This window comes from Pelodiscus sinensis, chromosome 22 (assembly GCF_052426305.1).
Source record: "Pelodiscus sinensis isolate ZL-2025 chromosome 22, ASM5242630v1, whole genome shotgun sequence".
Lineage (NCBI taxonomy): Eukaryota > Metazoa > Chordata > Testudines > Trionychidae > Pelodiscus > Pelodiscus sinensis.
In genome coordinates this window covers 23,973,691-23,988,043 of record NC_143073.1, presented here as the reverse complement: position 1 = coordinate 23,988,043, position 14,353 = coordinate 23,973,691, and the positions used below count along the sequence as shown (strand labels likewise).

The 14,353-nt window shown below is 52.0% G+C and overlaps 1 protein-coding gene across 1 annotated transcript in view; it reads right to left on the bottom strand.

Annotated features, from left to right (window-relative positions):
* Positions 1-14,353, bottom strand: part of LOC142819584 (guanylate-binding protein 3-like) — a 49,546-nt gene that overhangs the window by 22,918 nt on the left and 12,275 nt on the right. Inside the window, exons 5-6 of the mRNA XM_089772586.1 lie at positions 12,968-13,173; positions 1,639-1,881 (exon numbers count right to left, since the gene is read on the bottom strand). Coding sequence (XP_089628712.1) covers positions 1,639-1,881; positions 12,968-13,173 — 449 coding nt within the window. The remainder of the gene's footprint in view (positions 1-1,638; positions 1,882-12,967; positions 13,174-14,353) is intronic.

Sequence of the window (14,353 nt, the reverse complement as noted above, 5' to 3'; positions counted from 1 at the left end):
GGGTTTGCCCCTCCCTCCCCTGGCCTGGGGTGCAAGGGGAGGAGTCACATGGGGAGGGCAGTCACCTGACTGGTGCCCCCTTTTTCTGTCCCCGGCAGTCACTCCTGTGCTGAGCGGTGAGATCGGATTGGGGAGGATCAGAGTCACAGTCTGGGACAAGAGCATTGGAAAGATGCGCTGACTTTGCCAAATGTTGTTTCTGGGGGGGACTCGTCCCAGGAAACTGGTTTGTCACTTAATTACCCTGGAAATGGCAACAGGAAGCTGCTCTGCAGGAATCACCCAGGACAGGTGAACACTGGACCCTCAGATACATCAGTGCAGCTGCTCTCTGAACTCAGGGCACCGCCTGGGCCGCTTCTCGGGCTAATTGCAAATCTGGATGTAACATATGGAACCTAAACCCAGCACGTACGTCCCCTTCTCCGACACCCTGCCTTGCGAGGTGGGGGAGGGATTCCTGGTTGGGGAGTTTGGCCCTGATGCACCGTTCCCCGGCCCCTGGTAAAGCTGTTGGCACCGGGGCTAAGTGGGTGGAGAAAACTGCTCCCTTGGGATCCACTCACCAGCCCTTCTGTTTGCGACAAGACTCAGGGGCTCCATCTGTCAGATCCGCCAAACACCCCAGGTGGGAGCTGCAACGACAGGCTGAATTGCTCCAGCCTGTGCTACACAGGAGCTCTGGCCAGATGGCTTCACGGTGCTCGGTGGCAAAGCCTCTGAGTGGTATGAAGTACGGGGGGGCAGCTAGGAAGGAGACGGCGAAAAGCCTGGCTTACACTGAAGGTGGTGCGGGGGGGGGGGGGGCGGACAGGTGACCAGCTGAGAAGGGGGACGGGAAGAGACCAGGGAAATCCAGAGAGAGGAGCAGGGCAGCTCCCAGGGGGCGAGGGAGGACAGGAGGGACGGGGCAGCAGGTGAATGGTGAGGAAGGGATGGAAATTCCTTGTGTCTTGTTTCCTCGGGCTCCCCCCTTGCCTGGCTGCATTTGCCCGTCTCCCTTGTCGCCCACCTAGGCCTGGGCCACACCCAGTTGGTTCTGTGTAAGTTTCACTGCCCTGGGCGAGGGGAGCTGCACCCACCTAAGCGCAGAAGGGGAGTTATTGGGCTGACGGACGCGCTCTCCCCCGGCCCCATGGAGCATCTTCACCGGACTCGCTACATCCTGCAGCCGGAGCACCGCAGGGCTTTCCATGGGGACTGGGCGGGAAGGTCAGGTCATGGGCTGGATCTGGCCCCCAAGCCACTGGATCTGGCCCGCGGGCTGCCCAGTTCAATCTGTGGACCACCCCATCAGGGCCCCAGGCTCATAGCAGCCACCAGATTCAGAGCAGCCCCAGGCTGTTCAAAGCGTCTGGCTGCTCTCTGGGCCCCTCTGCTCCAGGCGCTGGGGGGAGGGGGAGGCTTAGAGTGCTGCTCTCCACTCCCAGTAAATTCCCTCAGCTTGGAAACTGACTAACAGGCACTCGGACACCGGCCGATGGAGCTGAGAGGTGGCATTAGGGACTGAAAGGATCATTCTACCCTCGCGTCAGTCCCTGGAGCCTGAGGACCTGCTCTCCCGGCCTTATCCTGGGGAGGGGGCAGCCCGGCTGCACAGACATTCCCCTGGTTTGCTAGTTCCCGCTCATGACTCACTTGGCCCGGTGACGGGGTGGCCTCCTTTCAGCGTCTTCACCCTCGACTCCTGGAGAACGTACTGGCAGAATCTGCGGCTCTGCTTCAGGAACTCAGGCTGCAGGGCGCTGTCAGGGAGCGACTCCAGCTGCTTCATGTCCCTGTTGCTGGCTGGCCGGTCAAACACAAAGCACTTGCGCGTGGGGAAGTATTCGCGGATGCACTGGCGTGGGAGGTTGTAATTGAACACCTCCTTGCTCCGGCCTGCATGGAGAGGGAAATGGAGCAGCCAGCAATGGTGCGGTAGGGAAGAGGGGGAGAGAGAGAGAGAGAGAGACCAGTGAATTCAAACAGTCTAGAACAGGACGTATTATCTCCCAGCAGAGCATCCGTCCACCCATCCTGGCTGCTGGCTTGTTGCCACTCAAAGGCAGATCTCTGCCAATTCTGGCTTTATCCCAAGCACAACTCCTTCATGTAAGCGGACTGTTCCCCGTTACTAAAACCCTGTGGGAGTTTTTTGGTTTGCCAGCTCCTAGTTTCAGAAGGGGAAGGGTCCATGAGACTGACAGACCCCAGAGACAATGGAAAGCTGCCAACACTCCAGCTCAGCCTGATTGACAGGTTGGACAGGCCAGTGAGGAAGGGGAGAGGCCAGGCCCCGTCCTCCCTGTGAACTGGGATTGTTCTGGGTCTCTCTGAGCAAGGAGAGAGCTGAGAGAGAGCCCACGGAGTGCAAGCTGTGTGCAGAAGTTTTGCAGCTGCAGAGCCAGGTATACACAGCTCAAGGAGCGCAGACCCTGTGTTGAGCAGCAGACTGGCAGTGCTCAGAGAGCCAAAAGGAACAGAGAAGCAACGCAAGGAGCTGGAGACTGGCCAAGCAGCACAGCCTGCAGCTGGGTGTGGTGAGCTACTGGGACCTGCAAAGTGTGGGGAGAGGCTCTGGACTGGGAGAGGGGTCTGGCCACTTAGAGCTTGAGGCTGTGTGGTCACTGCCAGAGCAAGGGTATGTCTACACTACAGCGCTAGTTCGAACTAACTTAGTTCGAATTAGTTAATTCCAACTAAGCTAATTCGAACTAACGCGTCTAGAACTAAAAACTAGTTCGAATTAGCATTTTGCTTATTCGAACTAGCATGTCCACATTGAGTGGACCCTGAACCGAAGTTAAGGATGGCCGGAAGCAGTGCCGGCAGGGCATCAGAGGAGGACTTAGAGCGTGGAGATGCTGTCTCAGGCTAGCCGAGGGCTGCACTTAAAGGGACCCGACCCCCACCCCGGACAGACAGTTCTCAGGGGTGCCCCGCTTGAAAACCAGTCCTGGCTTGGAGTGCCCGGAGTGCCCAAACTGGGCACATCACAGCACTCGGCCATCAGCCCGGCTGCACTTGCCGCAGGCTGCCATCTGGGGAGAGGGGGCAATTGGGGGACTGCAAGAGAGCTTCCACCCCCAGAAGCCCACAGAGCCAGCCTAGTCCTCCCCATCGGGGGCTCGTACCCCATTTCTCCCTCACCTCCTTCCACTTACCCTTCCCTAGCCCCTTTTCTTGATGTACAAAATAAAGATAACGTGTCTTCCAACGTTGACTCTGTCTTTATTGAACAAAACTGGGGGAGACTGGGAAAAGAAGGTGGGAGAGGGGAAGAGAAAGGCTGGGAGTGGGGAGGGCAACTACAATGATCAGGGGTTGGGAACAGGTCCCAGATGAAGAGAGGCTACAGAGACTGGGACTATTCAGCTTAGAAAAGAGGAGAAGGAGCGGGGACAGGATAGAGGTCTCTAAAAGCAGGGGTTGGGTGGAGAGGGTGCATCCAGAAAAGTTCTTCCTGAGTTCCCATAAAGAAGGACTAGAGGACACCAAAGGAAAGGAATGGGTATCAGGCTTCAAAGTAGTAAGAGAAAGTTCCTCTTGCCAAAGCAAATAGTTAACCTGTGGAACTCCTTGCTGCAGGAGGCTGTGAAGGCTACAACTAGAACAGAGTTTAAAGGGAAGTGAGATCAAGTCATGGAGGTTGGGTCCATGGAGTAGTCTTAGCCAGGGGGTAGGAGTGGTGTCCCTGGCCTCTGTTTGTGGAAGGCTGGAGAGGGATGGCATGAGACAAATGGCTTGGTCACTGTCTTCGGTCCATCCCCTCCAGGGTCCCTAGGGTTGGCCGCTGTCGGCAGACAGGCTACTGGGCTAGATGGACCTTTGGTCTGACCCAGGACGGCCATTGTAAGCTCAGGGCTCAGGGTCGGGGGTCTCAGTGGACCCCCTTGATTTTCATGCACACCTGCTCCTGGGTGGCCAGGCTGGCAGCTCTCCTGCCCTAGACGGCCACTTTCCTGTGCCTAGTGTGGAGATCGTGGACGAGGTCCACGATGTCTGCACTAGCCCAGAAAGGTGCCCGCCTCTTGCAGTCCCGGGCAAGCTCCCCGGAGCCGCCAGCCTGGTCCCGCGAAGAGGGGGAGGGCTGGGGGACATCGGGTAGGTGGCTCTGTGCCGTGCCAGGTGCAGGGTCTGCTGGCTGGGTGCTGGCAGGCTTGCACCTGGCACGGGCACCGTAGTCAGCCCGTGCCCCTTTAAAGGGTCCGGGGCCGGGAGGGGGGCAATGGAGTTTCCCTGGTGTTGGCCAGAGTGGCCACCAGGGAAAGCTGGGGAGGGCTAGCCTCCCACTAGTTCGAATTAAGGGGCTACACAGCCCTTAATTCGAACTAGTAAGTTCGAACTAGGCTTAATCCTCGTAAAATGAGGTTTTCCTAGTTCGAACTAAGCGCTCTGCTAGTTCGATTCAAATTCGAACTAGCGGAGCGCTAGTGTAGCGCCTATTAAAGTTAGTTCGAACTAACATTGTAGTGTAGACATACCCCAAGCGTGTCCAGCCTGCAGCCCCCTGCAGCATATCCAGGGCTTCTAAGGAAGAGACTGTGGACTGTCCTTACACTCTGCAGACTGCTGTTTTGATGTCCCTGTGCTACAGAGCAGGGCTGTGTGTTCTCATTTAACCATTCTCATTTTTTTCTTATTCTTTTCTCTTTAATCAGTTGATGTTTAATAAATTGTATTTGCTTTGAACCTTATGAAGTGATCACTGGGCCAAGAAGGCCTGCAGTGTGAGGAGAGCACCTCGGAGTGGGGACACCCCAACTCCTGCCCCTAGTGACTACAAGGTCAGGGATTAAGCCCCAGGAAACCTGGGCCCAGCTTTGTTGGGGTTTCGAGGACTCTGCTACTCAGGAGAGTGGAGGGGGAGCCCTCAGGATCAGGGAGCCGTGGGGTAAAGGAAGTGGGAGCGGGGACTCAGATCCTTTCGCTGGTTCATTTCACCGGGGTGTATAGAAGCCAGGAAAGTTCCCCACAATAGTGGGACCATTCCCCCGCTTACATTCAGTTCCCACCTTCCCAACTAAACACTTGGAAAGCAGGAATAAGTTTGACAAACCAGGATCAGATAATGTGGCAGGTGACATGCCCGTGAGGGCAGAGTGCCTAGTGGTCAGCCCACCCCACCACCTGGACAGTCCCCATAAGGGTTTTGGAAGGCCCAGTAAAGACACACAGGGATGTACGGAGGAAGAGGGCTAGCAAGGAAATAGTCCCAGGAGCATGGGAGAGGAGAAAGACAGGAACTGTCTCGGTAAGCCAGGACCAGATGCCAGGTGGTCTCTATTCCCCACAACCCATTGGGGGATGTGCTGAGAGAAAGGGGCTTGCTAAAAGCTGTCTCCTCCCCCTCCCAGGCTCAGGTGGCCGGGACAGCGGTAAACATGCATTTGGGGCTCACAGTTATTTCGGTTGGTGAGTTTTTAATCCATTTGTGGCCTGAATGTTTTTCTTCTGAACTCCGTGGGCTGCCTGCACTTTCTCTCTGGGTTGGTTTTTTTAACCACCCTCCCACGCCCTGGGCAGCGACATTGTGATGAATTAGCCCCAGTCGCTGCTCTCCAACCCAGCCCAGGCTGCTTCCTAACGCCGTTCCCTCCCCGCACACGACTCACGCTGCTAGTTTGTACCCCCGGCCCCTTTCAGCTGCCTCCCCAGTTAGTCCACCTGCCGCATTTGTGCCTGAGATTTTGAAGAACTTCCCATTTGTCTGCCCTGGATCTCATCTCATTATACAGACGGATTCTCGTGTGTAGGGCCGGCCCAATCAGAGTGCAGGGCCAGGAGGAATTGCCCTGCCACAGGCTCCGCCCCGCCTGCCTCTTCCCCTCTCCCACTCCTCCCGCATTCCACTGCTTCCACCAAGCCCCGTCCCTGCTCCCTTCTCCCCCTTCTCGTACCTGCTCTGCCCTGCCCTCCATTGCAGCCTCTGCCCCAAGCCACCGCCCCCGAGTGACGTGAGCCAGGGGATTACCCTGAGCCTGACATGGGGCAGCAACAGGTGGTGGCCCCCCACACTTCCCGTGGTGGTGGGAGCTGGAGTGACCCAGCAGCCAGTTCAGCTCTGCCCCACTGATGCCTGTTACACTGTTACACTGCGTGTCGCTGGGGCTGGGGCCAGGGCGATGCCAAGTGCACTGGCCTGGGAACTGGACAGCAGGGGAGAGGGGTTCAGGCTGCCAGGTTGCTCGGCCTCCTGCTGCTGAGGTGAGTGTGGGGCCCATGCCCTGCTACTGCCCCGTGCCAGACCCCCGGTAACTCCCAGGCCCACAGAGCCTACTTTCCAGAGAGCTCTGCAGTTGGCATTAATTGCATTACCCCCTGTAATATTATTAACCAAGCTCTGTGCTAGCTGCTCCTCCGTCTTGTTTGAGTTGAGAGCCCGGCTGAGAGGCACGTAATGACTGGGTCATCCCGTATGAACCTTTGAAACTACTGGCACAATAGCAGTGAGCAATGAGAGGAGACAAGACACATGCAGACTGTTTGTGGCTGGACCCTCTCCAATGCATCCAAATCCTTTAAATAGTGTGTAGAGGGGAAAACAGGACACAATACTCCAGATGTGGCCTCACCAGAGCTGAATAAAGAGGACCAATCACTCCTCTGGATCCTCTGGCAATGCTTCTCCTAATGCAACCTAATATGCTATTTGCCTTCTTGGCTACAAGGGCGCCCTGTTGACTCATCTCCAGCTTCTCATCCACTGGAATCCCTGGGGCCTTTTCTGAAGAAGTGCTACTTAGCCAGTCGGTCCCCAGCCTGTAGCAATGTTTGGGATTCTTCTGTCCCAAGGGCAGAACTCTGCACTTGTCCTTGTTGAACCTCATCAGATTTCTTTGGGCTCAATCTTCTAACCTGTCTAGGTCACTCTGGACCCTATGTACACCTTCCAATGTATCTACCTTATCCCCTAGCTTAATGTCATCTACAAACTTGCTGAGGGTGCAATCCATCCCCTCATCCAGGTCATTAATAAAGATGTTGAACAAAACCAACTCTAGAACTGATCCTTGGTGCACTCCGCTAGAAACCGACCACCATCCAGACATCAAGCCAATGATCACTATCCATTGGGCCCAACAGTCTAGCCAGCTTTCTATCTTTCTTACAGTCCATTTATCTAATCCATACCTCCTTAACTAGCTAGTAAGACTACTGTAGGAGACTGGATCAAAAGCTTTGCTAAACTCAAGGGCTGTGTCTACACTGGCATGAGTTTCCGGAAATGCTTAAAACAGAATAGTTTTCGTTATAAGTATTTCCGGAAAAAGAGCGTCTATACTGGCAGGCTGCTTTTCTGGAAAAGCCCTTTTTCCGGAAAAGCGTCCATGGCCAATGTAGACGCGCTTTTCCGGAAAAGAGCCCCAATCGTCATTTCCGCGATCGGGGCTTTTTTCCGGAAAAGACTACTGGGCTGTCTACACTGGCCCTTTTCCGGAACGGTGTTCCGGAATAAGGACTTATGCCCGAGCGGGAGCAGAATAGTTTTTCCGGAATAGCGGCTGATTTCGTACAGTTCAACGTCGTTGCTTTTCCGGAAATTCAAGGGCCAGTGTAGACAGCTCGCAGCTTATTCCGGAAAAGCGGCTGATTTTCCAGAATAAGTGGCCCAGTGTAGACATAGCCAAGGTATATCACATCCACCAACTTCCCCATGCCCACAGAGCCCGTTACCTCATCATAGAAGCTAATCAGATTGGTCAGGCATGACTTGCCCATCGTGAATCCATGCTGACTATTCCTGATCACTTTCCTCTCTTCCAAGTGCTTCAAAATGGATTCCTTGAAGATCCCCTCCATGATTCCTTGAGGATCCCCTCCACTATAGATCAGGGCTGACTGGTCTATAGTTCCCTGGATTGTCCTTCTTCCTTTTTTTAAAGATGGGCACTACATTTGCCTTTTTCCAATTATCCGGGATCTCTCCTGATCTCCGTGAGTTTTCAAAGATAATGGCCAAAGGCTCTGCAATGCCAGCTCCCTCAGTATCCTCGGATGCATTAAATCCGGCCCCATGGATTTGTGTATGTCCAGCTTTTCTAAATAGTTCCTAATCTGTTCTTTCCCCACCGAGGGCTGCTCACGCCTCCCCTTACTATGTTGTCTAGAGCAGCAGTCTGGGAACTGCCCTTGTCTGTGAAGACAGAAGCAAAACAATTATTGAACATTTCAGGAAGTACACATCATCTGTTACCTTTCTCATCTAGTAAGGGTCCCACAACCTCTCTGATCACTCTCTTATTGCTACCATGCCAGTAGAAACCTTTCTTACTACCCTTCACATCCCTTGCTAGCAGCAATTCCAATTCCGCTTTCACCTTCCTGATAACTCCCTTGCATTCTCAAGCAATAGATTTATCCTCCTCCCTGGTTATCTGTCCAATTTTCCACTTCTTGTCAGCTTCCTTTTAGTGTTTAAGCTCACAAAGGGTCTTCCTGCTAAGCCAAGCTGGTCACCTGCCATATTTGCTTTTCTTACTGCTCATTGGGACGGTTTCTTCCTGCGCCTTCAATAAGGCTTCTTTAAAATCCTGCCAGCTGTCCTGGACTCCTTTCCCCTTCATGTTAACATCCCAGGGAATCCTGCCCATCAGGTCTCTGAGGGAGTCACAGGCTGCTTCTCTGCAGTCCAGGGTGCATATCCTGAAATCGACCATCTCATGATCACTGCTGCCCAGGTTGTTACCCACCTTGACTTCCCCTATTAGTTCCTCCCTGTTTGTGAGCAGCAGGTCGGGCTGCGTATGGTCCTTGGGTGGTTCGTTTAGCACTTGACCAGGAAGTTATTCCCAACATTCTCCTAACACTTCCTGGATTGTCTGTGTCCTGCTGTATTGCTCTCCCAACAGATGCCGGGATGATTAAAGTCCCCCATGACATCTGTTGGGATAGCAATACAGGATCAGGGCCTGCGATCTGGAATCTTCTCTCAGCTGTCTGAAGAACGCTTTGTCTGCCTCATCCACCGGATCTAGCCTGTAGCAGACACCAACCACAATATCCCTGCTGTTGTTTGCACCTCTAAACTTAACCCAAAGATTCTCAACAGGCTTTTCTCCGTCCATACACTGGTGCTCTGAGCAATCCTACTGCTCTCTTTGGCTACCTCTATACTGCACCCTTTTCCCACAAAAGCTTATGCAAATGAAGCATGGAGTGGAATATTGCCATACTTCATTTGCATAATTAATTAGGGGCCATTTTTGCATGCTTTTGCGCAAAATGGAGCTTTGTAGATGGCTCCTTTTTGTGCAAAATCTCTGTTTTGCGCAAGAGCCGTTCTTCCACATTTTCTCAGGAAGAACAGTTCTCATGGAAGAAGAGGTTTTTGCACAAAAAGGAGCCATCTACACAGCTCCTTTTTATGCAAAAGCTTCTTGCACTAAAACATCCCCTAATTAATTATGCAAATGAAGCACATCAGTATTCAACTTCTCGCTTCATTTGCATAAGATTTTGCCGGAAAAGGGTGCAATATAGACGTAGTCTTACATACAGTGAAACTCCTCCTCCTTTTCTCCCCTGCCTGTCCTTTACTCCTCCATGCGAGTCATCCCACCAAGTCACCGTTATTCATAGTGCTTTGCCTGGGCCAGGGCTTCTAATGACCAGGAAGAAGTAGACAGACTAGTAAATAATCACAAATATGGGAAAGGACAAATATGGTGCCCATCTACAAAAAGGGGAATAAAGAAAACCCAGGACTATATAGAACAGTCATCTTAAATTTGGTACATAGTGCAACATAGGAGAAGGACATGTTGAGAGTCTCTGGGTTAGGCTAAAAGGGGTTAAAAACAAGGGTGATGTCATTAGGAGTCTACTACAGGCCACCTACCCAGGTGGAAGAGGTTGATGAGGTTTTTTTAAACAACTAACAAAATCATCCAAAGCCCAAGATTTGGTGATGATGGGGGACTTCAGCTATCCAGATATATGTTGGGAAACTTACACAGTGGGGCCCACATTATCCAATAAGTTCTTGGACTGCATTGGAGACAACTTTTGATTTCAGAAGGTTGAAAAAGCTACCAGGGGGAAGCTGTTCTAGATTTGATCCTAACAAATAGAGAGGAACTGGTGGAGAATTTGAAAGAGGAAGGCAGATTGGGTGAAAGTGATCATGAAATCATAGAGCTCATGATTCTAAGGAAGGGTAGAAGGGAGAACAGCAAAATAGAGACAATGGATTTCAGGAAAGCGGATTTTGGTAATCTCAGAGAGCTGATAGGTAAGGTCCCACGGGAAGCAAGACTGAGGGGAAAAACAACTGAGGAGAGTTGGCAGTTTTTCAATGGGACATTATTAGGGGCCCAAAAGCAAGCTATTCTGATGTGTCGAAAAGATAGAAAATATGGCAAAAGACCACCTTGGCTTAACCACGAGATCTTGCATGATCTAAAAATAAAAAAGGAGTCATATAAAAAATGGAAAGTAGGACAAATTACAAAGGGTGAATATAGGCAAACAGCATAGGAATGCAGGGGAAAGATTAGAAAGGCAAAGGCACAAAATGAGCTCAAACTAGCTACGGGAGTAAAGGGAAACAAGACGACTTTTTATAAATACTTTAGAAGCAAGAGGAAGACCAAGGACAGGGTAGGCCTACTGCTCAGTGAGGAGGGAGAAACAGTAACAGGAAACTTGGAAATGGCAGAGATGTTCAATGACTTCTTTATTTTGGTCTTCACGGAGAAGTCTGAAGGAATGCCTAACATAGTGATTGCTAGTGGGAAGGGGGTAGGTTTAGACAATAAAATAAAAGAAGAACAAGTTAAAAATCACTTAGAAAAGTTAGATGCCTGCAAGTCACCAGGGCCTGATGAAATGCATCCTAGAATACTCAAGGAGCTGATAGAGGAGGTATCTGAGGCTCTAGCTGCCATCTTTGGAAACTCATGGGAGACAGGAGAGATTCCAGAAGACTAGAAAAGGGCAAATCTAGTGCCCATTTATAAAAAGGGAAACAAGAACAACCCAGGAAACTACAGACCAGTCAGTTTAACTTCTGTGCCAGGAAAGATAATGGAACAAGTAATTAAGGAAATCATCTGCAAACACTTGGAAGATAAAAAGATGATCGGGAACAGCCAGCATGGATTTGTTAAGAACAAATCATGTCAAACCAATCTGATAGCTTTTTTTGATAGGATAACGAGTCTTGTGGATAAGGGAGAAGCAGTGGATGTCATATACCTAGACTTTAGTAAGGCATTTGATACGGTCTCGCATGATATTCCAATCAATAAACTAGGCAAATACAACTTAGATGGGGCTACGATAAGGTGGGTGCATAACTGGTGGATAACCATACTCAGAAAGTAGTTATTAATGGTTCACAATCCTGCTGGAAAGGTATAACAAGTGGGGTTCCACAGGGGTCTGTTTTGGGACCGGCTCTGTTCAATATCTTCATCAACGATATAGATATCGGCATAGAGAGGACACTTATTAAGTTTGCAGATGATACCAAGCTGGGAGGGGTTGCGACTAATCTGGAAGATAAGGTAATAATTCAAAATGACCTGGACAAATTGGAGAAATGGTCTGAGGGAAACAGGATGAAGTTTAATAAAGACAAATGCAAAGTGCTCCACTTAGGAACAATCAGTTTCACACATACAGAATGGGAAGCGACTGTCTAGGAAGGAGTAGGGCAGAAAGGGACCTAGGGGTTATAGTGGACCACAAGCTAAATATGAGTCAACAGGGTGACACTGTTGCAAAAAAAGCAAACATGATTCTGGGACGCATTAATAGGTATATCATGAGCAAGACATGAAAAGTCATTTTTCCGCTCTGCTCTGCGCTGATTAGGCCTCAGTTGGAGTATTGTGTCCAGTTTTGGGCATCGCATTTCAAGAAAGATGTGGAGAAATTGGAGAGGGTCCAGAGAAGAGCAACGAGAATGATTAATGGTCTAGAGAACATGACCTATGAGGGAAGGCTGAAGGAACTGGGCTTGTTTAGTTTAGAAAAGAGAAGATTGAGGGGGGACATGATAGCAGTTTTCAGGTATCTAAAAGGGTGTCACAAGGAGGAGGGAGAAAACTTGTTCATCTTGGCCTCTGAGGACAGAACAAGAAGCAATGGGCTTAAACTGCAGCAAGGGAGGTTTAGGTTGGACATTAGGAAAATGTTCCTAACTGTCAGGGTGGTCAAACACTGGAATAAATTGCCCAGGGAGGTTGTGGAATCCTCATCTCTGGAGATATTTAAGAGCAGGTTAGATAAATGTCTATCTGGGATGGTCCAGTCAGTACTTGGTCCTGCCATGAGGGCAGGGGACTGGACTCGATGACCTCTCGAGGTTCCTTCCAGTCCCAGTGTTCTATGATTCTAATATTTGAAATAATCAATCAGTTCGCGAGCAGCTAGAAGATAACAAGGCAATAAGCCACAGTCAGCATGGACTGTTCAGAACAAATCCAGTCACAGCAATCCAGTAGCGATCTTTGACTGGTAACATCCCTCATGGGCAGAGAGGAAGCAGGGGCTGTCGTCTGTCCTGCCTTTAGTGACCCTTTGTCAGGGCCCCACATGACTCATTAACACACTAGAGACACGGAGCTTAGAGGAACCTATTCTGTGAAGTGAGTCCCCAGAGCATGTTTGTGCAGCTCCTGCAGACAGCCGCTCGGACACACAGATCCATGTCACTGCACAGGCCAGACGTGGGTCAGCACAGAGCTCAGCCTGGCTCCGCGTGAGCGTCAGACACTCACGACATCACCACGTGGAACCTTCCCCCATCCACAGCTCAGTGTTAACGGGAACCACTTTCACACAGATGCCAACGTCCACCCCTGAGCCATCGCTCCGAGCCCGTCGCTCCGAGCCCCTTGCACACCCCAGGGTGGTCCCTGCCCTGGCGTTTGTGAAAGGACCATGAGCCCTGAGCAGTTCCATCCCCTCTGCCCCTCCGCACTGGGACCTGATTCACTTCCCAGCAATTCTGTCCCGGCCTCGGCCGAGCACTTACCCTTCTTCAGTATCAGGGTGCTCTCCAAATACTCGTCCTCCGTCACCTGCCTCCCCTCCAGCTCCAGGTCCAGTGTGAAGTCCCGCAGGGTCCAGATGAAGCTTGGGAAGAAGCTGACGTACTCGGTATCAGCCGCAGTCTCCTCCTCTTCCTGCTTTGCCTCGTCAGCCTTCACCTTGATGTGCTCCGAGAGCTCAAACACGAAGCTGGCCAGGCAGCTAAGGAATCCAGACAGGTGCCCTGGGATGCTGGTGACAGGGGCTGGGAGTAAAGCAGCCAGACCAGCCCCAGCCGGGCACTGAGGCTACATCTACACCACTTCCCTCTTCCACAAGAGCCTATGCAAATAAATTGCGGATTAGCATTTTGCCGTGCTTCATTTGCATAATTTATTGAGCCGTTTTTGCGCAAGAGGTTTTTGTGCAAAAAGGTGCCATCTACACTGCGCTTTTTTGTGCAAAACCCCCTCCTGCATCAGAGCCATTCTTCCTGAAAAAACAGTTAGTTTCTACAGGTGGTTCACATCTGCACTTGCCTGGGTGCGCATAAAAACTTATTCCACACGTGGATGGAAAAGATGAGGGAACATTGGACCCCACCCCCACAAAACCAGGGTACGTCTGTCATTCCCTGTGCACCATTGACCAACCCTTCCCATGGCAGCCTGTGCACTAGAGGCAGCTGCAGCGCACGTGTGCACGTGCGCGCACACACACACACACACACACATCTCTTCAGCCCCCAATCTGGGCCCTGTGCCTGGGTGTGCAAACCCCAAACTGTACCTGGGCTAGGCCAGGAAGGCAGGACATGACGCAGCCCTAGAAGGCCGAGGGATCTGGGGGGTCTCACAGGTGGCTGGAGCGACAGGTGGCTCCCGGGGGAAGGCAAAGCCCCCTCACAAATGGTCTGACCAGACCAAGGGTGGGGAGACACGTTCGGCCCCAGGGGAAGGTTCAGCCCAGCCATGGCCCAGGGCTGAGATCCTGCCCCACAGACACTGATGGGATTTTTGTCATTGGCCTCACATGGGTCTGGGCTTTCCCTGGATGTTTCCTCCCTTCTGGAGCTGAGCCCAGCCCCTCCCCAGCTCAGACACGGACTCTCGGCTCATCGCCTGGCCTGCTGGCTCGGGCCACGATCAGACGTAACATTCCCAGCCAGCCCCTGAGGTGCAGCCAGGCTGGGCGCTCGGGGGACTGACGGGTCGGCCCTGCCAGGGGTCTCCAGAGAAGCTCTGGGCAGGCGACCGGCTGCTGCATCTCTGTCCTCATCAGATGCATCCCCAGTGGCCCCAGCCCAGAGCGGCCCAGCAGCAGCTGTGGGGGCTGGGGAGAGTCTGCGCCCTGCAGCCCTGAGCCCGGCACGGGGCCGAATGGGAAGCCG